The sequence below is a fragment of the Perissodus microlepis genome, chromosome 7 (genome assembly GCF_051167445.1).
Source record: "Perissodus microlepis isolate ML-2025 ecotype Zambia chromosome 7, ASM5116744v1, whole genome shotgun sequence".
NCBI lineage: Eukaryota > Metazoa > Chordata > Actinopteri > Cichliformes > Cichlidae > Perissodus > Perissodus microlepis.
The window spans coordinates 5,078,183-5,105,607 of record NC_140467.1 but is presented as its reverse complement, the minus strand read 5'-3'; the positions used below and the strand labels follow the sequence as shown (position 1 = coordinate 5,105,607).

The 27,425-nt window shown below is 42.5% G+C and overlaps 1 protein-coding gene across 2 annotated transcripts; it reads right to left on the bottom strand.

Annotated features, from left to right (window-relative positions):
- Window positions 1-238: 238 nt before the first annotated feature.
- Window positions 239-27,425, bottom strand: LOC146382359 (SITS-binding protein). Of its 2 annotated transcripts, XM_084932961.1 has the most exons (11): window positions 26,911-27,425; window positions 26,170-26,832; window positions 23,223-23,394; window positions 14,276-14,483; window positions 13,954-14,104; window positions 7,458-7,655; window positions 6,724-6,992; window positions 6,507-6,643; window positions 5,983-6,104; window positions 4,029-4,208; window positions 239-2,847 (listed from the first exon to the last, which is right to left on the bottom strand). In XM_084932961.1, exons 2-11 carry the CDS (start codon window positions 26,638-26,640, stop codon window positions 2,674-2,676), a joined length of 2,082 nt encoding a protein of 693 aa, XP_084789087.1. In that variant the 5' UTR covers window positions 26,641-26,832; window positions 26,911-27,425; the 3' UTR covers window positions 239-2,673. The 2 variants fall into 2 exon arrangements, with proteins under 2 accessions (XP_084789087.1, XP_084789086.1); XM_084932960.1 differs by having other exon boundaries at window positions 26,170-27,425.

Here is a 27,425-nt window from a genome sequence, read left to right as displayed (position 1 = left end):
GACAATCAGTGTTATTAACTTCACCTGTTAGTAGTCATAATGTTGCGCCTGATTGGTGTAACTGCAGATTGCCACTGCCTGCACAGTCAAACACAAACCAGCATGGAGACAGAAAAAAATGTGCAAACTTCAGGATTGGATTTGAACTAAAAATTCTGAAGTAATAATAATTAAAATCTGGCAACTCCACTTGAATGTGGCCTCCAGTATGTCATGAAGCAAATGCAAACTCGATGAGTTAAGTAAGAAAATGTAAACTTTATTGCAACTTTGTCATTCTATGTTATCTGATTTACAGAAGAGAGAAAAACACTTGTAATGGCACAGTCATTGTATTACGGTCATTGCTGATACTGCAATAATCTAGACACCTGTGTCGTCCAGATTTGTGGCATATTAAGGCACATGGCTCACTCAGTCTGTAGAGGGAAGGACTAACACAACAAAGCTTTTCCTGCAACTCCTACATTGACCTACCAAAGCATTCCATAACAGCATTATATCATGGGAAAAAGAAAAGCTCCTCACATGAAGGGCTATGGGAAATCACAGTGTGTCCATTGTACATTCTGCCCCAGGAGAGATTAAGACATTAATGTGTTCACAACATACTGCGTTGCACTAAGACATTTGGTGATCTGATAGGAAACTTCATTAGACCTGAGTGTTTGAGCTGATACAGTAAACTTTTTAGATCAAAGTTACACAATCAATTTAGTTGAGATAAATGGTAAGTTTCCAGAGTTTGTATCCTCACTGTTTGCCATTTAAGATTTTCCTTTATGGAACAAATTGATTTAAAAAAAAAAAAGCAACACTGACAGTTGACTATAAAGAGCCGAGCTTCAGGGTATAAAGATTACGTCTCTTCTTGGACTGATTTTAAACATAATCAAAAAATAGAATCAGTCTCATTTACATTTCATTTGCTTAGAGCATTAAGTCTGGTTTCAAACAGCTTTTACAAGTAAACAACTAAACTTAAGAAAGTGATAGGAGTGTAAAGATAGTCCAGAGAGTAGGCTATGTAATGGTACACATGAGGAGAGAAACTGAATTACTCATGAAGGTTTATGTCAGGTGGGCCTCTGCACATCTGTGCTTTCAACAATTCCAGCAATTTCAGGTGAATCCTTCACAAATACTTTGTTTCTCTCCAAACAGCCAATTTCTCATATGCAAACATGGTATGCTTACAACTGAGAGCATTGTATTTATTTGATGTGGCTCAACATTTGGAGATTTGAGAAAGTTTTGTACTTTATTTTTATGGTGAGAATAGTAGTAGGTAGAAAAGTACCATCATATGGCACATCAATCATATGTGCCTATCAAGTAATTATAAACTGAAGACACTCAACGTTTGCATAGAAATTGGAAAATAAATTTACCGGTTTCAGTAAAATAGGCTTAAGAAATAACAAAAATACAACTTTTTGTTTTTCCATTTCGGTTTTTGTACAGAATAGACAAATGAGAAATCTCCAAAAGAGTGATTTTTAGCACAATTGGAAGTCAGATTTTGCATCTTTTGGACCAAACTATCTTTATACCTGGTCCAAAGTCTTTCACTGAGCCTCATGGCTGCTGCTGGCGGACTCATACTCATGAATGGGAGTGATATCACAGTCAGATTATCAGATAAAAAGGGACTGATTACATGTATTTATACAAAATCTCCTTTTCACCCATGTGGTATCATCAGCAAGGTTGTCTTTACAACTTAATTCGGCTCACATGTAAGAACACATCAACAGTCAGTAAAGAAAGAGGCACTCACTTAAACGCGCTTGATACAGCAGGTTAAACTCTAAAATTTAAATATATGCAAAGTTACGATGAAAGTGGCTCGGCCTCAAGTTCATCAGCATACAGTACAAAGGGACATTCATGGATGTCTATGACTTAACTATTCTAAGAATATGAACTATGGGGTGATAGGCTGTTGTGTCTAATGACTTTGTAAAGCAATTTATATCTGTTACTTGAGGTACATTCGTCTTTCATAAAACATCGGCCCTTTGGCCTGATGAGTTCAAGTAAGAGCCTTTCCATAGAGTGAGCAAGACATATGGTACCATGGTGCTTGTATGTAGCTTCCTGTGTTAATTTCCCGCCAGTAAGTGTTTCTCTCAAAAGGCCCTTTTAACCGCCTTCCTTGTCTTTCTGCATCTTCATTTGGTCTTCTTGAGAAATTCAGATACTTTTAAGCAAACAAGGAGCTTGCTTTGTTCCTCCCTATGAAGAGAGCCAACAGCAGCTACAAATTTAAAGACTGTAGAAATGCAGTATGTAAACACACATACTTCTCCGGAACCATTAAAAAAAGAAAACAAACAAACAAACAACAAAAAGCAGCAGAGTGGATGAAAAAGTCCAGAAACAAATCGCTAAGAGGTAAAACCATTCAGCATAAAAAAAACAAATGAAAAGAAGACAAATAACATAAAGGAAAAAAATATTTTGAACCATAAAGTGCAAGTATAAAAAAAAAATATTTATATACATATATGTATATATTTCTACAAATCGTCTCAAGGCAGCACTTGAGGCAGGGTCAATGGTCTTTAGTAGAAAAGTGCAAGTTAAGAACAGCACAAGTACCTAAAAAAAGAATTTGATTCAAAACAGTAACAGGATAAATCATGTGACTCTGTGGGACAGTCATCCGAGTCAGCTTCTCCGTAAGAAAACAGCCACCTCCGTCAGGGGGACAGGGTAGTCGTGCAGGAACGTCCCCCCGTCAAACACCCGTGCGTTCTGACTGTCCTGCCATTGAAAGCCCCCGTCAGGTAAATATATATCCCTCTGCACTGCCCCCTTCTCCACCACGGGTGCCACTAAGACCTGAAAATAAATACATATAAGGGAGATTGCACATGCGTGACATCAGGATTAGGGATGGGTATTGAAAACCGGTTCTTGTTGAGAACCGGTTCCCACTGTTTCAATTCCTTGGAATTGTTTGCCATTTTTGCAAACGATTCCCTTATCGATTCCAGTTTCCCCGAATGACGTCACCACGTTGCGGAGCGTCATTTACCTGGCAGGAAACATGGCGGCTCAAACGCTCAAAAGTTTGGTTATACTTTTTGAGAACGGATGACAACAGGGCAACTTGCAATACTTGCAAAGTAGATATTTCATTTAAGGGAGGAAACACTATGAATATGCAAAAGCATTTGCTCACAAAACACACGATGACCTTAAATGAATGTCGTGTTTTTAATTCCGCTCCGGACTCGTGAGTCTCAACCCAGCAGCAGCGGTAACGTTTGCACGTCCTCTCCCGTTAATGCGGCAGGTAAATAATCAACAACAGTGCATATTATGTTAGCGCGATCTGCCTTATTACAAAACCTGCCATTACTGTGCATTTAGGTGACCATGATGAGAGAGACAGACGGAGTCTGGCTGGCTCAGATGCTGGCAGTTCTCGCTGCAGTCTACCGGTAGCGTCTCCTTTCAGGCCAGGATAGACGAATGTCACCGAGCAGTGACTAAGTTTGTGGTCAAAGGCTTGCACCCATTTGCCACAGCAGATGCCCCGATTTTCGGTAAGTGAATGTGTTTAATTGTAGGCAGGGACATTACTGGATATTCTTGTGTAATTGCTACAGAATAATTTATGTTATACTTTGTTATTGCTACAGAAGAATATTTATTTTATTATTTTACATTTACAATTTTTTTTCCTGGGGACCCTGTGACACCCCATTGAAGAGCCATAGGCTGGATCTCTTAAGATCTCACTGCTGGTTTTGTAAGGCCATGTTACTCCTAAATTTCTATCTTGTTCAAAGAGAAGATATAAAACAAAGTTCTAAGCTATTCGACCTTAGTGTTCTCCTTTTTTAAAAAGAATCGATAAGAGAATCGATAAAGGATCGAATCGTTAAACAGAATCGAAAATGGAATCGGAATCGTGAAAATCTTATCAATACCCATCCCTAATCAGGATACGGCTGAAGTTGCTAAAACATGCTAAGTGCATTAGATCCCACATCATCAGAACTCCATTAACTGACCTCATCTCCAATGAGGAACTGGTCATTGATGGTAAAGGTCATGGAGTCAGTTGGATTGAGCCACCACATTGGGCGATAGATGGGGTTTCCTGTCACCTGCCACTCCTCTGCATACTTTTCAATCAGTGGTGCCACATCCCTCTGGTGCCTTGTTAGGTAGTTCCGAGTTAGGTTTAGCACCTGTGGATTACCATTTGAGACACGAGAACAAACATTATTGTGGATTACAGTAAAAAGAAAAAGAAAAAACAAAAGAAAACAATTAGGATTATAACGACCTAATTAAAATCCATCGTTGCCTTTTTCTTGGGCAGTATTTTCATTCAGAACCACTTAGGCCTTTTTCACATCGTTCATCCAAAGAATCTATTTTCAAGAAATCTGGATCAACAGAGTAACTGAAACCAGTGACCAGCCCTTTCCTAAACTAAATCATCCACCGCAAGGATTTCAGTACAAGAAAAATATTGACAGTGAGGTCTGCTAAGGACATTTGTGCCATCTCTACACGCAGACTCAACTCAACAGTCACTCATTGTTGACTTAGTGGGTTTAACTCTGCCAAAGTCTTTGTGCTGTCTCCCTTTGCCCAAACGACTTCAGCATTCCTGGAAGGGTCACATCCTCTTCAGAGTCTCACGACAAAAACAAAACTTGACCGCCTCTATAAAAAAATTTATTTTTATGACTTGGGATTGAGACCATTTGTAGGAATGAGCCACTGGTTTGAGTGAATCTTTCCCTAATTGAGAAGCCAGGCATGTGTGTGGCTTTGAGGTTTTGCTGCTATTCGATTCCAACGTATTTGCTGCTGTGACCTGTCTGTGACCGACTGCAGTCTCACACATTCTGGAAATAAAGGTGCACCACATTTAAAACTGTAGTAAAAATGTCTATAAAAGAGTCATTTATCATGGGCAATGCAACAGTCTATCTCCACTAAAATATCCCCCCGCTCTCACTTCATCTGGGTTTATGAACTGAAGACCATGCAAGAGACCAAAATGGAAAACATTGCTGCTGTCAAATGCCTCGCCGTCCAAAAAGGCCTATTTTTATCTTTGTCACACAACACAAGTCACAACTAATATATTCTGCTGCTTAAGCTCCCTCCTAGTGGAAAAAATTTCATTTGATCACTCCCACTCTGTCACACTTGTCAATTACTCATGGAAATCTTAATTGCCACAATAAAGTATTTTTCCAAGACTTGTCCTCAAATTCATTATCATTCCTGCTGAAGTGGCCCTTGAGAGTGAGAGCGAGCCATAAATCTAGAATAGGGATTGTAATTCAGACCAGATGGACTCGTAACCACAGGTGAATGAGATGAGGAAAGGCGGGAGGGGAAGGGGGTTAGGGAGGGCATTACCCTTCTTCCTCTGCAGAAGCATAAAGCGTTTTTTTGTTCAGGAACCTGAGCTCTGGTAACACATTGTCAAAAGCATCAATACCTGTCATCAGAGACTTAAGGCTTTGTTTTCCTGCTGTGCATGGTGAATAGTGTGTTCCTCATTTCCCATGGAGAGGTTCATGGTTCAGTCCTGCCCCTCCTGCTGAGGGGAGAGTCAGATCTGAGTTTTGATAGATCAGGTCTCAGCAGTCCTCTAGCTCCTCTGCAAAAGAATCGGTGGGAACTTCTCAGCGCTTGACCCTCAGAATTGAGGGCTGGCTGTTGGGCCAATGAACCACTTCTCTAAGGTCCCTTTTTCATCAGCAGCATGTGGGAAGGAAGGATAATCTCCCACCCCCTTTTAGAACATCTAATTGGCAGCATTCACACCTCACTACACTTGATCTCTCCACAGTAAATCTTCACAAGCGAAAATCTGGTTAGCAAGTCATGAGCAGAATGTGAACCTGCTAGGTTGTCACTAATGTGGATGACACAGGTGTAATGGCACCCAACGCAGGCTGCTGCCGGGTGGCTACACGAGGCAGACCGGTAGTATACCTGGCCCTCCCCGAAGATCCAGGGTGGTGTGTGGAAGCTCATAACAGGAAGAAAGGCTGCAATCTCCAGCCAGCGGATGAACAACTCCTCATCTGTGACCAGGTCTCCAGACAGAGAGCCACCTGTGCAGAGGCAGAGAAAAGACAACAGTTAAACAGTGGGTACTTGATACTCGTGTGGCTTTTTTAATTTGCAGATTTAAGACAATGCAATATGATGTAAGTTGGCTTCTCTATTTTGGAAAAAGATCAATTTATCCTTTTAGATCTGGTTCATATTAATTACTGGTGTTTTGCAAGCTAGTGTGGGCTATAACATTGTATTAAAACTATCTTGACACAACTCATACCTCATATCTAATGAACAATTTAAGATGTTTCACGGCAGTTATATCAGGCCCATGTTTTACTGACAGCTCCCAGCTTTGTCCAAAGCAACACTAATCAAGTGCTTTTTTCAGTTCTCACAAAAAGGCAAAAATATCACTATGTGATAAAAAAGGGACCCATAGGTTCTCGTATTACCTACTGCATCAGGAATGAGGAAGTTGTATCCCAGCAAAGTGTGGTGCAACAGGTTGGGAATGATGGCCTTAAGACCCATCGGGCTCCAATCAGACTGCAGGGGGGTCATCCTCACAAAGAGTGGCTTGTAACTGGACCTGAGACACAGAAAAAGTCCTAATAAACACAAATGCGCCTTACGGGAAGCAATGTCATTGTGCATTAGTTGACAGATTACCGTGTCCCTGCAGTCATAATGGTGGAATCTCCTATCCTGGTGGCCAGGTCAGCCAGCAGGCTGATGTACTTGTCTCCACCCAGAGCTTGCGGTGGCCGCAGTGCCTGCTCCTCAAACAGATTCCTCTCACCCCCTTCCAGCATGATGTACTCCATCCCTAAATGGGCTTGAAGCGCTCCTACCCTGTCCAGGAACCAGCTCACTGCTCCTGGATTTGTGATGTTCAGCTTTACACAGAACTTTCCTCGCCACTGACTCATCACAGGGATCTGGATAGAGGGACAGAGGCAACTGCATTCTAATTGGTGTTTATTTTACGCTGCTATTATTTTCTCTGTGGATAATTGACTAATTATAAACCGCAGTGCAACTGCTGCTGCAATTATAGATTTCCTGGTTTAGTCCTACTGCGTTTGCATTGCATTGCTTTTTTAATTTGATCAAACTGGAGCTGATTAATGCAGAGAGTCTGCAATGCAGGAGGAAAATATCCCCAAATCTCTGTCTGGTTTCATGTTTGACCGAATAGAGTGTTTTAGTAGCGTGAGGAAAGTTCACTGTCAGGGAAAACTGTACTTAGCATGAAATAAAAATGCGGTGGGTTCTTTATACTGCCTCCCACAACAACAAACTAAATGAAAATACATAAATCTCAGTTCAAAGTTCAAATGTGGATTACTGTGGACACAACTAAGTGGTTTACAATATGATAGTGTGTGCCTCTCATGCCTCACCAGCTGTCCCTGAGGGGCTGAAGGGAGACTGAGCCAGTAGGCCTCAGTGCCATCAATAAGGGAGGTGTGGAACTGTGTGGTGTCCACCCCCAGGAAAGGGGACATGGTGATGGAAATGTTAAGAAGCTTGACAAGTGGGAGGTCCCTGGTCAGTCTCTTGGACATCCCCCTTTTCCTGCTGTTGAGGTAGTCATGGTCCTGCAAAGTGACAAAGAGACAGACAACAATTCTAAATAACTGCATTAATAGTTTAACGGTGCTACTAGCATACACCTTTGCAAAGTTGCTTTGCAGAATTGTAGCTTTGAGAATGCAACTTCTGTCAGAACCATTTGACATTTGCTAGAGTCCTTTGGGAATTAGATGTTAAGAGTCAAACTGAAACTTTGCATTACATAACAGTGGAACAAGACAAAACATATGTAAAATAGCTGTGGGAGGAAAGGCTATATTAGCTCATATTGTTTAATTTCTTAGATCTTTTTTCCCCCCACTAACCATTAATTTCTTCTGCTTTTTTTTAATCCAGAAAGAAGTAAAATGCAAAGAAATTCAAATAATGTGTTAGACTCCAGGCTTTTATTCTAAAAATTTACTTTAATTTCTATGTAATAAAATTAGAAACAATGCAAACCTATTAATAACCAAATGACTTTGATGCCAGTCCTTGCAGAGTAAAATGGAAACTGTAAAATAAAAATTAACAGAGTGACTGAAAATGTATGGACTCTTGTAAAACTGGAGTGAAAGGGGATCATTGTTGCTAGCCACACTTCTACACAGCCTAACGTGTTAATTCTGTAAGTTTCCATGTAGGATTTTACGCTTGGCTGGTTCTTTATTGAAGTATGAAGGGAGTGAAGTGAGGTGGTACCAACAAAACTGGTGATTAATATCCTTGATCTACCAGAAAAGTAGTGAACTATTGTTCACCAAATAAAGCCATCCATCATGATTGCGTATTATTCTGTATTATTATTATGTTTCTGTTCTTTCACAACTACTGAAAATGCAATGGAAACATTACCAGTGTGTACGTATATAACAGGATGCCTGGAGATAACCTTTTATCGACTGATTGCATTTCTGCCTGCATGGTCTTGTGCTGTACAGTCTGGGTCATATCTGAGCATCAAGCTGGGATTACTTGCTCTAGTTGGCTAAGGTCCCTTCAAATCTCAGCACACCCAGTTCTTTGCCATCCTGCAGTTACCACACTCAGAGCAACCTAATACTTATTAGGAAAGGCTCTGTTTGTCTTCTCTCAACTATATTTGTTTTGTAATGGAACACCACCAGGTTCCACCAGGTGTTGACACGGATTGACTTGACTGTGGTCCGGTGGTGTTGTTACCAGGCAGTTTGCAATAGCATTTAGGGAAGGGAACTGTATGAATGTGCAGCTGAAAGAATATCTGAAAACATATTTGATGATGAAGTGCCCCATTTACATGCTGTAAGGCATCACAAAGTGTCCTGAAGATTTGATCGGCATTTTGTGGAACTAAGTTCTGTTAGGCAAAAAAACCCAACCAACCAACCAAACAAACTAAAAAACTAAAACTCCAAAACAAAACAAAAAAGGAAAAACAAACCTAATCTGGCTTTTGTATTTCTATGTTGTAACATTTCACTGAACCTGTCCTCCCTCCCTTGTTCCCTGCCTCCAGTGCTCTGGAGATCCACTTAAGAAAACTCTTTCATCTCTATCTCTGACCAGTTGTGGGCCTCTGACCAATGAACTCTTACCAGATTTACTACCTGTCAGGGTTCCTGGGTCGTTGACCCAGTGATTTCAGTTTGTTCATGTTCAGTTTAGTTCGCCACATTAATGTTCTCACTTCCTGTTTTTTCCCGTGTCGGCTTGTCTCTTGTGTCATTAGTCAGATTATGTTCAGCCCTGTACTCATCTGTTTCCAATCATTGTCATCATTCAACCTGTGTATTTAAGTTCCTCGGTTCCACCAGTTCTTTGTCGTGTCGTTGATGTTGTGTACGCTGTCCGTGTTTCCAATCCAGTCAGTCAGTTCAGTTCAGCCAGCTATCTCAGTTCAGTCAGCCCTCCGTTGCATGTCCTGTTTCATCCGCTCATCATAATAAACCACCAGGCTTCACCTACCTGCGAGTCCTGCGTTTGGGTTCCTTCTTCCTCGCCTCCACACAAAACCTGACAGAATGACACGACCCGTGCCACGAAGACACGATTGGAACCCAGCGGACTCGGACCTCTATGAGCGGCAGGAGGCAGCGCTTTCCCGTTGGGCAGAGGAGTTCAGGGGAAAACAGCGGAGAGAGAGCACGTCTTCGAGGGGACTCGCCTGGCTCTGGGCGGGCCTCGGAGACGCCGCGTTCCCCCACCTGCTGCCTCACCTGCACCGGAGAGTGGGCGTTTCTCGCCGCGTTTCAGCCGCTCCTTCTCACACCCGCCGCCTCATTCACTGGACCTCCAACCTCGCCATGCCACAGTGGCTCTGCCTCCCACCTCGGCTCAACGGAGGCTCCCGCACCAGAGGCTCAGTTGTTTACCCCGCCCGCTTCCTCTTCCCGGAGAAAGCGGCGCACACGCCGCCATAATATGGACCAGTTTGAGCAACTCCCGGTGGTGAGTTCCATTGACTGTTTTTCGCACTCTTTATCTGATTCTTCACTTAAATAATAGACTAGTAATAGACTCATCTCTGATTCATGGGGAGTTTCCCTCCTGGACGATGATGTGGACTGGGAAGATTTTTTCTGCTCTGCTCCCCCAAAGACTGTTCAGTCAAAGACTGTGAATAGTGGTGGCAGAAGGACCAGAATAATCCCTGATAAACCTGGCAGTATCACACACCCAGTCATTATTTCCACCCCTATCAGTCAGCCTACACCCAAACCTGTGCCAGCTCCCAGGAGGAGGGCAGCTGCGACCCAATCCACTCCTGCACCCGTTCGTGTTCCTCGGGTGGGTGTGACTGGCGTCCAGCCACCTTCCATACCTGTCCCAGCACCCAGGCTGAGGGCAGCCAGAACCCAGCCTGACCTCCCTAGAGGCTCGGAAGAGCTAGCCTCTCCCCTGCTAGTCTACCTCTTCATCCACCTCCTGATCCAGCTTTCCATGCTCTAGCGGTTTCCCTGGTTAGGCTAGCGGACCTGTCCCCTGCTCAGGCACCAGCTTTACTAGCCCAGGCTGCAGCTTTATCCCCTTCAGTAATTCAGTTAGCTCAGCCATTAGCCTCACCAACCTCTGTTCATCCTTTAGCCTCCCCAGTCCAGTCAGTTCACTCACCTGCTGTTTAGCTTCCAGCTCAGTCAGTCCAGTCCCCTGTAGTTCAGTCTCCTCCTGTCCTCCAATCCCCTGTAGTTCAGTCTCCTCCTGTCCACCAGTCCCCTGTAGTTCAGTCTCCTCCTGTCCTCCAATCCCCTGTAGTTCAGTCTCCTCCTGTCCACCAGTCTCCTGTAGTTCAGTCTCCTCCTGTCCTCCAATCCCCTGTAGTTCAGTCTCCTCCTGTCCTCCAATCCCCTGTAGTTCAGTCTCCTCCTGTCCTCCAATCCCCTGTAGTTCAGTCTCCTCCTGTCCACCAGTCCCCTGTAGTTCAGTCTCCTCCTGTCCTCCAGTCCCCTGTAGTTCAGTCTCCTCCTGTCCACCAGTCCCCTGTAGTTCAGTCTCCTCCTGTCCACCAGTCCCCTGTAGTTCAGTCTCCTCCTGTCCTCCAGTTTCCTCCAGCCCAGTCAGTCCAGTCTCCTCCTGTCCTCCAGTTTCCTCCAGCCCAGTCAGTCCAGTCTCCTCCTGTCCTCCAGTTTCCTCCAGCCCAGTCAGTCCAGTCTCCTCCTGTCCTCCAGTTTCCTCCAGCCCAGTCAGTCCAGTCGCCTCCTGTCCTCCAGTTTCCTCCAGCCCAGTCAGTCCAGTCGCCTCCTGTCCTCCAGTTTCCTCCAGCCCAGTCAGTCCAGTCGCCTCCTGTCCTCCAGTTTCCTCCAGCCCAGTCAGTCCAGTCGCCTCCTGTCCTCCAGTTTCCTCCAGCCCAGTCAGTCCAGTCGCCTCCTGTCCTCCAGTTTCCTCCAGCCCAGTCAGTCCAGTCTCCTCCTGTCCTCCAGTTTCCTCCAGCCCAGTCAGTCCAGTCGCCTCCTGTCCTCCAGTTTCCTCCAGCCCAGTCAGTCCAGTCGCCTCCTGTCCTCCAGTTTCCTCCAGCCCAGTCAGTCCAGTCGCCTCCTGTCCTCCAGTTTCCTCCAGCCCAGTCAGTCCAGTCGCCTCCTGTCCTCCAGTTTCCTCCAGCCCAGTCAGTCCAGTCGCCTCCTGTCCTCCAGTTTCCTCCAGCCCAGTCAGTCCAGTCGCCTCCTGTCCTCCAGTTTCCTCCAGCCCAGTCAGTCCAGTCGCCTCCTGTCCTCCAGTTTCCTCCAGCCCAATCAGTCCAGTCGCCCGCAGTCCTCCAGTTTCCTCCAGCCCAGTCAGTCCAGTCGCCCGCAGTCCTCCAGTTTCCTCCAGCCCAGTCAGTCCAGTCGCCCGCAGCCCTCCAGTTTCCTCCAGCCCAGTCAGTCCAGTCGCCCGCAGCCCTCCAGTTTCCTCCAGCCCAGTCAGTCCAGTCGCCCGCAGCTCAGTCGCCTCCTGTCAGTCCAGTCGCCTCCTGTCCGGTCGCCTGTAGCTCAGTCACCCATCCTCCCACCGCCTGTGGTCCAGTCAGTTCAGCCTGTAGTCCAGTCTCCTACCCAGTCTCTGGCGCAGTCACTCATTCACCATCCTGTTCAGTTTACTGACCTGCAGCCACAGCATCCCGAGCCACCTGTGAGCTCTCTAGCTCCTCAGCCAGGGGTTTCCGCACCCGCTGGCCCAGCCTGTCTCCAGCCAGGGGTTTCCGCACCCGCCGGCTCCCACGCCGTCTCCCGCACCCGCCGCTCCGTCACCGCCGGCTCCCACGCCGTCTCCTGCAGCCGCCCCTCCGTCACCGCCGGCTCCTCGTCCTCGACAGATTCGGCCACCTTCCAGGCCGCTGACTGGACTTCGTCGCCGGCGTGGTCGACCACCGGACCTGCTCAGTGGCCACCGCCGTCTTCCTCGCGGCCGCCCACCGAACCTGCTCAGTAGTCGCCACTGCCGCCAGCGTGGCCGCCCACCAGAACTGCTTTGGCTCAGTCGCTGGCCGCGTGGCCGCCCGCCTGAACTGTTTTGTTTTGGACTCCCTCCGCCCACCCTGTTCTGTTTTGTTTTGTTTTGGGGGTTTTTTCGGCTGTCGGGTGCCGGCCCTTGAAGGGGGGGGGGGGGGGGGGTGGGGGGGGGGGGGGGGGGGGTACTGTCAGGGTTCCTGGGTCGTTGACCCAGTGATTTCAGTTTGTTCATGTTCAGTTTAGTTCGCCACATTAATGTTCTCACTTCCTGTTTTTTTTTTTTTTTTTTTTTTTTTTTTTTTTTTTTTTTTTTTTCCCCCCCCCTGTGCCAGCTTGTCTCTTGTGTCATTAGTCAGATTATGTTCAGCCCTGTACTCACCTGTTTCCAATCATTGTCATCATTCAACCTGTGTATTTAAGTTCCTCGGTTCCACCAGTTCTTTGTCGTGTCGTTGATGTTGTGTACGCTGTCCGTGTTTCCAATCCAGTCAGCCAGTTCAGTCATTTCAGTTCAGCCAGCTATCTCAGTTCAGTCAGCCCTCCGTTGCATGTCCTGTTTCATCCGCTCATCATAATAAACCACCAGGCTTCACCTACCTGCGAGTCCTGCGTTTGGGTTCCTTCTTCCTCGCCTCCACACAAAACCTGACACTACCTCTGTGGTTGAAGCAGTGGATTATGAAAATCTGCAGCTATGCAGCGGAAGAAATGAAGATGAATGAAAAAAGAATAATATACACATCTTAATTCTAGTCACTGGGTTAACATAAACTTTTCTAGGCTCAGTAAAAGAAGAGAGCTTCTACTGAAAATAGAAACTCCATGAACTGGCTTCTCATTTCAAGACCTCGTATCAACAGACTAGTAGATTTGAACAATACAGCATAACCCCTGCAGCCAGCTATAATGTCAACACACTATATTTGTAATGTTTAAATAAAAATTTAAGCTAAATACAGCTGATGCCTGCATCCGCAAAACTTCTAATATCTCCATCAGTTGATACCTGCAATGGCAGCAGCACCGCAGCAGGTGGCCCGATCCACCAGGAATGTCCACTTCAGTGCGATAAAGCAAAGGTTGCATTCGAAAATGCTGAAAACAGCAACCTTTTATGATGCGTGCTGACTTTTTATAATCTATTTATTAATATGAGAGCTCACACCTGCCATACAAAAACTGTCAAGACACTGAGTGTGTTACCAATCCCTATCCCACTATTTGTTAAATCCTGTTGGTGGGTTAATTTTATTTTTTTATTTCATTTAAACGGTTTAACCAGTGGGATTTTTATCCGACCCAGATTGGGCTTGCCTTTGCAGAATATTTTCATAATGAAAACTTAACTCTGTCACAGCCTTTAAAGGCTGGGAGAAGACACAGCACAGTTCAGTAGTCAGTGTGTGTCTGCATCGTGTACCATATCAGAAAGGAGGGTGGTGGAATGTTCATTGAGGCTGATGACTCCCTCCCCCAGCTGGTGTCTCTTCAGACGATTCGAGAAAGTCCTCATCTCCCGCTCCACCTTCGGCCCTGAGTCCATGTTGGCGAGCAGCTTCCAGAATGGCAGCCTGCGGCACACACACAGGAATCAGACTGGAACAGTTAAACACAGTTGGCTTGCGAGACTAAAGTTTCAATCGGTGTTCACCAACCATACCAGTGCACCGCTGTTATAATAACCAGAAGTGAAGCAGAGTGAAATTTACATCTGGTCTAATCTAAATCTAAACTGAACTAACCGCAGTGCTTTCATGTTGGGCAGCTCCCTGCTGTGCTCCGAGAGCTGTTGCACTGCTTCCTGGTGAGCAGCTTTTACATTGTGGGCCACACACACAGTGTACTGCAGAGGGAGTCGCTCCATACTTGGAAGTGACTGTAGGCAGAACTGCTGTCTGCTGTCCAGCCCGAGCTGCAGGGGGATGTCAGGAGATACAAGCACTGCGACACCTGCATGGTAGGAAGCACACAGGAATGGGCGTCGGTCATTAGCTTACATTATGCTTGTGGATGAAACCTTGCTTTAAGGAGTCAGATAAACAGCTGCAACAGTCCAGGTCATGCACTCATGCGAAGGAAAAGTCAGGTAATTCAAACAGTTATGATTTAAAGAGGCAGAGATCAGCGCAAATAAGACAGTCCATTGCAAATTCCACTTATATGACATAGTGCATGAGTGTTACTGAGACCAGTATGAGTATGACGGATGGAGTGTTGTGGGAGGTAGAGTGTAGCCTGTGTCAGCTGATATTGCTCCACTCAGATGTAAGAAAAACACTCCCCAGAATGAGATATAGCAGCACACAGTTGGATGAGTTTACCCTGAAACTGCTGGCAAGTTCTAAGTAGGTAGGTTACACTGCAGACCAGTGAAATGAGATTCAGGTAGCCTGGAAAGTAACACTGAGGGCAGGGTTAGAAACATTTTTTATTTGTCCATTATGCTTGCTTCTGGGCAAACACGAGCATTGAATGTCCCGTGCATGTTCCCTCTCCGAATAACAAAACTTACCAGAAATATTGAAGATTTGAAGATGATTTTTGTCTAATTTATCCTTCTAAAACCTTGCAGTTAAGGGGGCCTCTTTAGATTTCTGCTACTGCATGCACATACAGTCCATCAGATGGCTTGCATAATGACAAGATTATGTGTAGCTGAAAATTGTATCTGCAGATGTAGTTGCCCTGGAAGGAATGCCCCATTCATCTCAGGTTACCCTAACCCTAACCACTTCTCCCCTAACCTGACTCCCACCTTCTCCCTCCCAGCTTTAACAACCTTCAGTTCCTCTGTGCTCTGCTTGGCTATGTTTCTGTCCCATCTAATAAACTGAGCCATTAACACAGACCCTGACCTCGTATTGAGATTTTGCAAAAGCTGCTCAAAGTAACCAAACTGGGGTTTAAGATTTGTGACCAATCAATGAACAGATTAGACAGTCTGAGAAACTGGTGAGACCTTGGCTCATTTCAGCTGCTCTCTCTAGTTTCAGTGGGCTTACTGTTCTCATGGAAGCAGGGACCAGGAGCAGGCGGGATACTCGTGTACCAGTTTATAATCAGATTAATAGTTTCAGAGATCAGTATTTAAAAGCCTTGTGAGGAGCCTTCAGCCTCAGGGTAATTCCCACGTGTTTGCAATGGATAATGTCAAAGAGATACTGGTAACACCTCAGCTGCCTCTCACAAGGTATTAGGTCAACATCCACGTGTTTGTTACAAATTTATAAATGGCAGATAAATGCAGATTTTATTTAGGAAATATTTATGATAAACATTTAATTTTATGTATTTCTGACATACAGAAATATTTTCAATAACATAGGAGTTGAATGGACGCGATAGAAGAAAGTTGATAAGGCAAAGGTGCTTTGAAAGAGTATGGTGGTGTATGATGTGGTTTGCAGAGAAAATTATAAAGATTTATAGAAGGACGGAAGTGGAAAGAAAGTAGTGGAAACATACGCAAAAGGACTACACCAGACAACAAGAAGCCTCGTAGACTAATGTGCTGCTGAAGCTGCAAACAGTGGCTTTTACTAAAGTGCATACAGAGTGGAAAATGGAGTTGAATTTGCCTTCTCAAGTCATAATTAATTTTTGTTGGAAATGACACTGCAGAGCCTCAAGGACATGAGACAAACTGATCTCAAACTGCTGTACCTGTTATTCCATCTCGGATTAAACGTGCATTCTTGAAAGTTAAGTATACCAAATCCTGTCGTCTGTTTATAAAATCTTACTCAAAACACTATGAACGCACTGGTGTGCCTTTTTTCCTGTCAGGGAGCTTCTCATTTAACCCCCCCCCCCCAAACCATTCTAATCCTGTTTATTTATTACGCTCTGTAAGACGCAACGTATGCTAGCAGGATTTAGCCTTAAGTTGCTCATATAGCGGTGTACCCAGGAGGTGAAAGCAGCTTCTTAAAAATTCCCCAAAATTCAATACATTTTCTTTTTTCTTTTTTACTAGCTCTCAAAAAGTGACACTTTGTGACTGGTGGAAAATATGCTCTCGCCTTCAAAGCATCAGTTAATTTAAAGATTACACACGTTTGCTGTACAGATCTGATTGACGTTTCTCAGTTTTGTAGCTGTTGACACGCAAATCAAACAACCATCAGATATATGTGGACATACATGAATTCTCACGTACACGTCTCTCATGCACACCTTGTTCAATGTGCAACTGCAGCTTTCCAAGATAAACAGTGCTGAGCTTATAGGACCATAAAGACTCTTTGCTCACTTTCACTCAGTCTGACCTCAACATCTGTAGGTGGTAGCAGACCCTGTGCACCTTCACCAGGGTCGGTAAGGTTTTAATGTGGTGTCTGGGATCCTTGAGAGTGCTGGTCTGAAGGAAAATGCTACTCTATGACTCCCTGCTGCTGTGGACCAGATGAACTGCACTCTTTTACCTGTCATAGTTTTACTGTTCTTTCTGACAACCGTGCAAACTTACAGACCTGACTAGGGGTTAAAAAAATGTGCATTCAAACACTAACCCTGTGTGTGCGGGTGTGCGAGTTTGTGTGTGTTTGGCATGTACTTCTTTAACAATGGAAATTTAGTTTTTGTGCCCAACCTCAAGAAATTGATGGCCACAAAACTGGGACATTGCCATTGTAGTAAATTTCCAATCCCACTTATTGAAGAAATAATGAAACACTAAAGAGGCTCTCTCTGCTCTACTCCTATCATCAATCAGTTTTATTGTTTCAAGGGTGAGACATTGTGTTCTGTACAAACATTACAGATGTGTCCTTTTCACTACCAGCAGATTGGATTAGACAAACTCTAAAAACTGCGAGAGCTGATATAATACTTTTTGTTTGGATTCAGTGGTGACGTTAGCAAACCGCTTAAACTCATATTCTGACATTCTCACTTAAACAAAGATTTCACTAAAGCTCAGGGTTAAAGTAAGGAAAGGGAAATGACCTGAGCAACCACAGACAAGTTACGTGTCTATATGAAGAGTACAGAAGCTGTCCCATTGTTACACCCTTTAAAAAGTCTTTCTTCTGTTTCTTGCCTGTTGTCCTTCATGGAAAGTATAAGAGGTCAACTGTGGAAAATGTTGTGGGGTGATTTTCATTCAGTAGTTCTCTCATACAGGAGATGACAGCTTGCTTTTAACAAAGCTTCAGCTGGCTAACGGTGTCATTCTCGAAGTGTTTCACATCTTACTTTTCCGGGAGTGTCGAAGTTTCAGGGCAGTTGCCCAGGGACCTCGTCGTGACCTATTGAGCAACGCAGATGAGTGTTTTGGAGCAGTGTCCTACGTTTGGCATCTTGATCTCGGATTGGTTTAAACACCAATAAGAAAATCATCTTTAAAACATTTCCAACGAGAAGACATTTAGTAAAAATTAAGAACACAGCTAAGAGAGCTAGATTTCTTTTCTGATTTCTTTTCTGATTTCTTTTCTGATTTCTTTTCTGATTTCTTACTCTTTGGTACTCCGTAAGCCTTATTTGTGCTTTCAATTACTGGTTTGGAGAAAGCGAGTGTATTTAGTCTTTGCATCTCCAAAACATTTGTAAAAAGCTTATAGAAGACATTTCACTAACTTGGATACCTTGCATTCAGATTGCTGAACGACATTAAAATTTTTGATAATTATCTGTTTTTCTTTTGTGGTTTCCTTCCTTCCTCTTCTATTGCTTTCCATGAAACTGAGTAATGGAAACATGTTTTAGCTTTAACTGTTCTATCCCTTGTCAACATAAAGCTCTGTTATATTAGAGACAGAAGTCACGTGTGCATGTGGAGGAAGTGGTGTAATATCTTAAAGAGTTGTTGTAAAGTTGTTGTGAGGAATCTTGGAGAAAGCATGTTTTGTGTGTTTCTCTTCATGAAAAAAATATATATTAAGAAAAACTAGATTCATTACTGGCTGGCTGAGCACAACAGGAGGGGGAAATTTAAAGTAGTTACACAATCACATTTTTAAAAAACTAACAGGTTTGCTCTGAACTTTGGTTTGTAATAACAAGTTGGAAACTCACGATGAAAGCCAAACTTCAGCTCAGTACAAAGCATTTGGATACAGGCCATGGAAAAATGAAGTCTTTTATATATGAGAATAGAATTTCTGGCAAATAATTCACCTCTCACTTGTGTGCCAACATCCAACAATTATTTTACACATAAATCCTGCCGTGTTAATTAGTCACACACGGGACAAAAATGGCTACTTTGCTTTCAAATCAATGTGTTTCAAATAATCGTTTCCGCCGCTTGTATTCCCATTACTGCTAAAGATCTCATTATATTATAATCTATTTCATTTTGTTTGTTATTTTAGGAGACAAATAAAGAGACAGTTTTCATCTGTTACTGGTTTGTCTACTTAGTATTGTTTTAAGCCCACATGCAGCACACAATAACAATCTTTTTGAACACATGCAGTATTCCCATGTCAAGCCTTCGGACCTCTAGCTGTAGCTCTTTTAATATGCCATTATAATGCATGTGATCTAGGATGCTACTTTGCTAATAGCTAATCTGTTCTTACTAGTCCAGTTGTGTTTTTGAATGGATAAAGACAGGTGTGGCTGTGATAAGTTCCTCCAGTTGGAAACGCTCTCAAATGTCACTCTGCTGCATGGTGGCATGCTGTATCTCTTTCATCCAGTTTCTCCACCTTGGCTTTACTTTGCTACTCTTTACCTCTCTTCTTGATTCTCTGTTTAATATCACCAATTACCATACATATATGCTCTGTTATCACAAATATTTCAATCTGTCTGCCATGGTCTTTAACTATCCCCAGGAGTCCTCTTAAGTTTTTAATGTCAGCCACGGCTCTATACTGCCCACAACATTTATAACTCGAGCTATGACTAACTAGAGTCAGTGTAGACAGGCCACTTGCAACAGTCAGCGGGTTCTATCAGCTGTGAAGCCTAATGTTACGTTAAAACTGCATTAACTGTATGTTTGTTCCTCCAAAGCAGATTTATGAAGACAGCTCAGATCAAAGTGTTGTCAGTCCATTAATAATAAATAATATTAACTAAAAGTAAAGACATGTGGCGATTGTTTTACTTTTTTTTTTAAATTACTATTGGAATACTGCCTTCCCAAAATCTCCTTTTTTTTTTTTTTTTTTAACGAAAAACAACACTGGAGTTCTTGTTTTTCACCCCAAAATGAAACTGAGCACTGATGATGCATACCAGCTTTTCTCTACTGTACATTACAATACACATTTATTGGCGCAGACATATCGCTGCATTTCAAATACACATGAACAGTGTGTACTGTGTGTCTATGACTGCATACGGTGCTGTGTGCATGCAGCTAACTCCTTTTGAGAAGCACTATCCTAATCACAGTTTGCTGAGTGTTGGTGGAGACAGCTGGATTTAAAAGCAACTTTTCTTGAGAAGAAACTGTTAGCACTTGGAAAGGGGTGAGGAGCTGTGCATGCTAATAACCAGTGATATATGATATAATTTCTTCTCTATATTTCTGTAAGTATTTTTCCAGCTGCTTTCAATTAGACTTGATTAAGTGCAAAAAAAGAGAAAAAAAGCAGGAACAAGTCACTTCTCTAATTAAACTTTCACACGGTTGTGTAACCTCACAAATCTCTATAATGATATCCACACATGAATGTGGATTTTCTTTACCATAAAAACTTCTGTAATTGTTTCCTGTCCCAATACTATTATCCATAAAAATAAAGCAGTTATGACTCAAACACATTATAAGATTTATAGCTGAATTTTCAATAGTTTTTTTTATTTGCACTTCATTTATAGTTCAGTTCTGGCTTCCAAGCTGAGTTTGCTTATTTTTTAATAGTATGACAGGTATTTGTCAGTGTCTCGACTTCAATAACACTGGAATACACGTGACAGTACAGCCATAATAATGTTAAAGCAGCAGATTCTATTAATGTAGTCATCCCAAAACCTTTGTATTTGAATTTATCTCTATATTCTTTGATTAATGTATCAGACGTTTACACTTAGCCTGGCTTTTTAGTTCCATTTTAGTTAACTGGAATGTTTTTCCATGCTTTTACTTTGGTTTTGGTTAACTATAATAACCTAGTTCACAGTCATAATCACATTGGAGTTTAATCTGAGATATCATGTGGTTCTTTGGACTGAGCTGCTGGGCAGATAAGGAAGATAAACGCAGCTGATGAAGACTGACAAAATGCTCTTTCTATACAGATGAGAATAAAGTGTTGTTATTTTGCCCGGAGCAGCAAAATGAGCACAAATTCATTTTGATGCATGTAAAATGCAATATTTTTGTACAAAATATTAATGTAAATTGAACATGTAGACAGACTATAACAGGGGTCATGCAAATAAAGGGTAGATACTAATAGAGTATGCAAACTACACTGGAATTAAACCATAACTGGATATTAACGGCATTCCTCTTCTTTCTGTGTGGAGTGTGCATGTTCTCATTGTGTGTACTCTGTGTACTCTGGCTTCCTCCAAAAGTCCAAAGACATGCAAGATGAGTTGGTTGGCGACTCTAAATTGGCACAAGTGTGAATGTGAATGAATGCCTGTCTCTCTGTGATAGCCCTGCAACTGACTTTTGATCCTTCCTTGGTGTACCCCACCTCTTGCCCTATGACAGCTGGGATCGGCTCCAACCCCCCATGACCCTGAATTCCATTACTAGAAAAAAATGAATGGCTGGCTGGCTGGCTGGATGGATGGATGGATGGATGGATGGATGGATGGATGGATGGATTTGTCTGGCATGTGACGTGATGTGGTCTGAGAAGGTGTCCGTTTGCTGTCAGTTCTGACAGTAAAACACAGTACATCACTGGACTGCCTCTGAAACTCTGTCTCGTATGCCTTTTGTAAAAGTGGCTGCTAATTCACAAATGTACCAAGTTTACACCAGAGAGAACAGCTCTTTCGTGCAGTTCAAGCAGGTGTAACATTTCTACTTGCAGCACAGGACCACACAAGTCTGAAGGTTACAGCCCTTGTTGGTGATGAAATGTGCTGTAGGTTACACAAATTACTTCTTTTACTAAATGGACCGAGAAGCTACTAGTTTGTCACACATCAGACTGATTATGTTGTTGGCAAATAAGGAAAATACATGAAACCTATGTTCTTGTGATCTGTGGGACTGGTGTCCAATATCTGAAAGCAACCCAAAGCAAAGTGAGAAGTGTTGAAATGCTTGGAAAATGTCTTTGATAATGGAAAAACATTTTCTCTCGGGCCTAATGTGCACATTATGCAAATCCTGGAGCCAAACAAAGACATCCTTGAACTTTAAAGCAGGATATCATGTTAAATATACCTTTAATGCTCCAACAGGCATCATTGTCATTGCTGAGCATCAGTTTGCTATGTTTGGGGCTATGTATCCGTGAGAGGTTACTTGGCAACAAATAAACAGTTGATCTCATTGGGATCTCATGCTATCTCTGGCTGCATGTGTGTGCATGTGTGTTTTTCTCTCTGTGGAAAGCTAAGCAGATAAACAAAGGGTTACGGGGGTCCTACTGGCATCCTTTCACAAGGTGGAAAAGGGATTTAAGTCATGTGACTCTCAGGCGAAGCCTGTCACTGTTACATAACATAGCAAAAGATATATGTGTGTATATGCGGTTGCATGCGGTTCCATCAGTATGTAAATGACTGCGAGTGAAGCTAGTGCTAACAATCAGTGAAGTCGATGATTATTTGTGTCGCCTTATTGGGTGATGTCATTGCGTTCCCTGTGGCAGGTTATTTGAGTTTTGTAGTTACTCACAGCTAAATCCTAAACCATTTACAGAGCTCAAAGATATTCACTTTACACCTAAGGCCTGCATGTAGAAATGAGAATATGTGAATATTAAAGATTTTTTGAACAATGTCGGTGTGCTAATAATAATAATCATGATCTCAGATTGATATCGAAATTCGATAGGAACAAAGATTAGTTTATTTAAGCAGTAGCTCAGAAACCAACCCAACACAAAGACAAATTGAATCTCCATAGTCCATGAGATTTGTGTAAACACATATGCACACACTCTCTGCAGACATTCTTCATCAGTCATATTAACCATTCACATCCGCTAACAGCCCCTGCCTCTCCCCCCTTACCCCCCGAGGATAAAATCTAACACCCTCAAAATAACCTGGTGAGTTATAAGAGTCAGCAGGGCCTCCATCCAACCTGCTCTTTTAATAGAAACAAAAGACAATTACTCTGGTATTCCTAAGAGTTAATTTAAGATGCTATAGGTGGCTTGATTGCCTTTGTACTCTAATCTCTGAATTAATAAACTGACATGCCACAGCCAGCATCATGTTACACTATCTTTGTGGCAAAGCCAACTTATCTAGTATGTTGTGTGTGTTTTAGGGACGCTGCTTCAGTACCATTTTTGCCAGCTCAAGCGTAAATGCTTACATGAGGGGCTGAAAAGGGTAGGACAACACAACAACATCCACAGGGCTTCCCTCGCGCCTTGGGATTCACGCCACACATGGTATACCCACTCATGTGGGATCAAGTTTCAAGAGTCCTTGTTCTTGTTCTAACGCTGCACCAATAGCAAGCGTGGCAAATTGCCAACATCCTTACTGAGGAGATCTTTTTTCTTGTAATAACATAGCCATGGAGAAGATTTCTAAATCCATTTCTAACGACGAGATCGAGAGCAAATCCCATCAGTGACCTCTTACCCGATGAGCCAAGGAAGTAGCGCTCCAGGGCAGAGCCGAACCCAGAGGGATTGTCCTTCAGATCACTGACGATGAAGGGCTGCATCGTGGCGTTCTGATCGTTGATCGGCCAAGTCTGACCCCGAACACTGGCACCCCCGTACCAGGATATGTTGGCCATGGAGAAGCAGTCCTGAATAAAGATGCGCATGTGCAAATATACATGCAATCACACATTAAAGGGAAAAGGGAAAGAAAACCAGAGTGAAATGTTTGCATACAAGAAAAAATAAAAAATAAAACAGTGATTAACTAATTCAATTAACTTTATAAAAAGCCATATATTATTAAAATAGTAGCTGAATTAAGTATGGAGAGAGTAATGTTTGTGAGGAGAGGGTAAAAAATTTCTTTTGGTTTTAAAACACTTTAGCAACCTCACTAAAGGGCACCAACATTTTGTCAGTATTTGACAAAATAATAAGAAAAGAAAAGAGAATAGAACAGAAAGCTTTTCGTTGTCATAACTGTTCTGTGGTAAATATAAGGAAATTAGAAGTATAGCAGTTGATGCATTAGGGCAGCAACTCTCAAGAACAAATTATTTAAGAGGATCTAAATATTTTAGGAGACTTACAGTCCATAATAAATTTAATTTCTGTTCTCAAATTAGGATTTTACTTTAATTTAAACAGCTACAAATGTAACAACATTATTCATAAAAGCATTGTATTAACAGTTTTTTGACTGGATGAGTTAATGTAATATTTGAAATTCAGTGTCAGTTAAGGTTACATCTGGTATATCAGTGAAAAAAAAATGCAGGAATTGAGCGTCAGAGAATTTTTTATTTTTTATTTTTTAAACAAAAGCTTCCCTTCTGGCTTCAAGAGACAAATACGCAGAACTTAAGTTTATTTTTTCACATCAGCAAATCTGGGCTCCATTAAGCAGTTTCAAAACAGGTGCCAAGTAGTCACCTGAGAGGCTCTGGGCAGGATTTTTGGAAATTATGAAAATAAATGTGACTTTGGTTTAGAAGATTTTCTGTGAGCAGTCACACCACATGACAGGGAGTTAAGTCGAGGAATGTTCCAGTGGGGACAGATTAACCTACCCAAACTTTGCAACAGTTAAATGCCTCTGACGATTAAGGCAGGGGAAAGTACAGTAAGTACTTCACTCAGTGTAGTTAATTAAATGGCTTTAGAAAGAGACAGAAATGAAGCATAACAAGTCACCTACAACGATTTGACAAAATTTTTTGTCCCCTTTCTGATTTATTTATTTATTTATTTATTGTCTATTTGTCACACTTATGTTTCAGATTATCCCAAAAAAATTAATATTAGACAAACAAGCCCCTCTTACACTAACTCTAGTCCCACAGAATGAGACATTATCCACAAATGGAGAAAACTTGAAAAAGAAGAGACAGGTCTACCAAAATTACGATGAGAGTGCACTGACAACTCATCCTGGAGATCACAAAAGAACCCAGAATAGCATCTAACTTGCCTCAGTTAAGGTCAGTGTTCATTATTCAGCAATAAGAAAGAGATTAGACAAAAATGGCATCCAATGGAGAAAAGAACAAAAAGACTCATCTTGCATTTGCAAAAAAAACCATTTTGGCAATCCCCAAAATTTTGGGAAAAACATTCTGTCAACTGATGTGACAAATGCTTTTTGCAAAGTTTGCGTTCCGTTACATGTGGCTTGAAAATAGCAGAGTATTTCACTAAAAGAACATCCTATCAAGAGTCAAACATGATCATGAGGGTCTGTTTTGCTGCTTTAGGACCTGGACGACTTGCAGTTATTGATGGAACCTTGAATTCTGCTTTTTCCTAGAAAACCTCTACCAGAAAATCCTGAAGGAGACTGTCCGGCTATTCACTGAGGCTCAACCACAGAATGATCCAAAATACACAAGCAAATCCACCTTCAAATGACTACAAAAAATTAAAAAAAATTAAGGTTTTGGAGTGACCTAGTCAAAGTCTGGACTTTAATCTGAGTGAGACACTTTGGTGTGACCTTGAAAAGTCAATTATGCTCAAAAACCCTTCAATGTTGCTGAATTAAAACAATTCTGCTCAGAAGAGTGGGCCAAAACTACTAGGACGACTAAGACTTATCACAAACACTTGATTGGAGTTCTTGCTGCCAAGGGTGATACAAGCAGTTATTAGGTTTAGGGGGAAATTACTTTTTCACATAAGGCCAGGTAGGTTTGAACAACTGTTATTTGCCACACCGTTTTTGTGCTTAATAAATAAAATCATAATTTTAAACTGTATTTTGTATTTATTCATGTTATCTTTGTCTAAAATATGTGAAATTGTAAAACTAGCTTGATTATCTGAAACAAGTACCAAGTGTGACAAATATGCAGATAAATACATTTTAAAAAGGAGGAAAAGAACACTGTATGTGCACATGTTTGTTTCACGTAATTTAACATAATTCCGTGGCCATACACTGGAGATCAATATAAAAATCCATTTAAATTTAAAAAACTATTTATACAAATTTAAAACATTTATCCGGCACTTTGAAAACGATATCATTAATCACGTATGCCGCAAGAAACACATTTAACTCTCCAATTATTTTTCTAAAAGGAGATTTCTACCATTTTGAAAGCTTCTGTTTTCCGTTAATAAGTTATATGAACAGATTGTGAGTGAAATACATTTTTTCTTCTTGATTATTGATATAAAATATATACTTTTAAAGTTCTTATTCTATAATATTTGACGGAGAAACTGCCTTATATTACTTTGCAAAGGGACCTGCTTATAAATTGCTGCACACTGTGCACCAGAAATAGGCTGTCATCAAAGCAAGGCAATGTCATTCCGCAAACTACAAACTACAAAGGAAAGAAAGTGCAAAACTGGGTTTGCACTCCACATTTTGCTGTGATTTGTGTATTTCGTGTGCACATAAAGAGAAACACTACCTTCAGCTCCACATGACAGTGTACCGGTGCCCAAGTCATGCTGTAACACTCCGTCTCCGTATCCTCATTCGCTTCGAGCGAGATCTTCACCTCGGCCACCGAGTCCCACGTATAGCAGAACTCAGTTTTATTGAGCCAGCACAGGTTCCTCACGAAGGGAATCTCTATATCGGTGTTCCCTACGTTCCCGACGTCAATTTCCAAGTAGGTCTTATCCTCAGTCAGGGTCTGTATGAGCAGCGAGTGGGTTTTTCTCTCCCAAATCAGTCCGCTGAAAGTTCCCCTAAGGATCCAGTTTTTGTTGGGCTGGTCCACCACTTGCCAGTATATGATCCCGATGGTCATTACGAAGAAGACGGCAACCCCGAGACAGGCTATCGCTCCTTTCCAGGTCTCGTTCATCTCCTTCAATCCCGTATCCCATGTTACCTCTGGGATGGGGCTAGGGTTCCTATTTCGAGCGTGGGGCATGTTGTTTTTGAGATCAGCAAAGAGTCAAAGAGTAAAAATGCTGCAGAAATCTCTGAGCGTCAAAATCATCTGTTGCTTCATCATGTCATGGTGTTTTCAGTGAAGCTACAGTGTGAACCATTCTACTCTTTATCATTACACGGTTTACACTGCTGTTTTGGGTTTTTGCGCAATTGTGCCGGCAACAGAGACCTGTCATGTGAGGAAAGCTGTGAGAAAAAAAAAAGCCCAGCGCAGAAATAAAATGATATGAATGAATAACGGACTTACCACATACTGCTGATGTTTTAAAAGGATTGGATTTGTAAATAGCATTGGGTGCAGTGAGCTCTTAGGCAGCCTCAAGTAGGGTTTGGCAGCAATGCCTGCGAATAGCTCCTAAGACGCTGTCTTGCTTGTCCTGCACTTTCTGACGTAACGCCGGGTAGTTTCTTCAGAGGAAAGGTAGAGAGGGGGGAAATAGGGGATCAAGGGGGGCTGGCAGAGTCTTGGAGGTGCCCGCCGGGGTGAGGAGGCCACGGGCAGCCTGGAAGGGAGGGACCCCCATGCGTGCTCCCAGACTCTCCCTGCGCTCTCCATGCGTAAAGTCTGAGCACACTTGTCAACTGTTGGTTTGGTAGACGGCGAGGAGCGTCTATTGGAAATGGCAAGGTCGGGGAACATACCATACCTCATCCAAATGAGATCCCCGGGTGTTTCAATGAAAAGCAAACGGTAATGTCAAGGACTGATGGTGAAATCATGAAAGAAGCTTTCAAACATTTAGGATTAATTATATTTCAAAT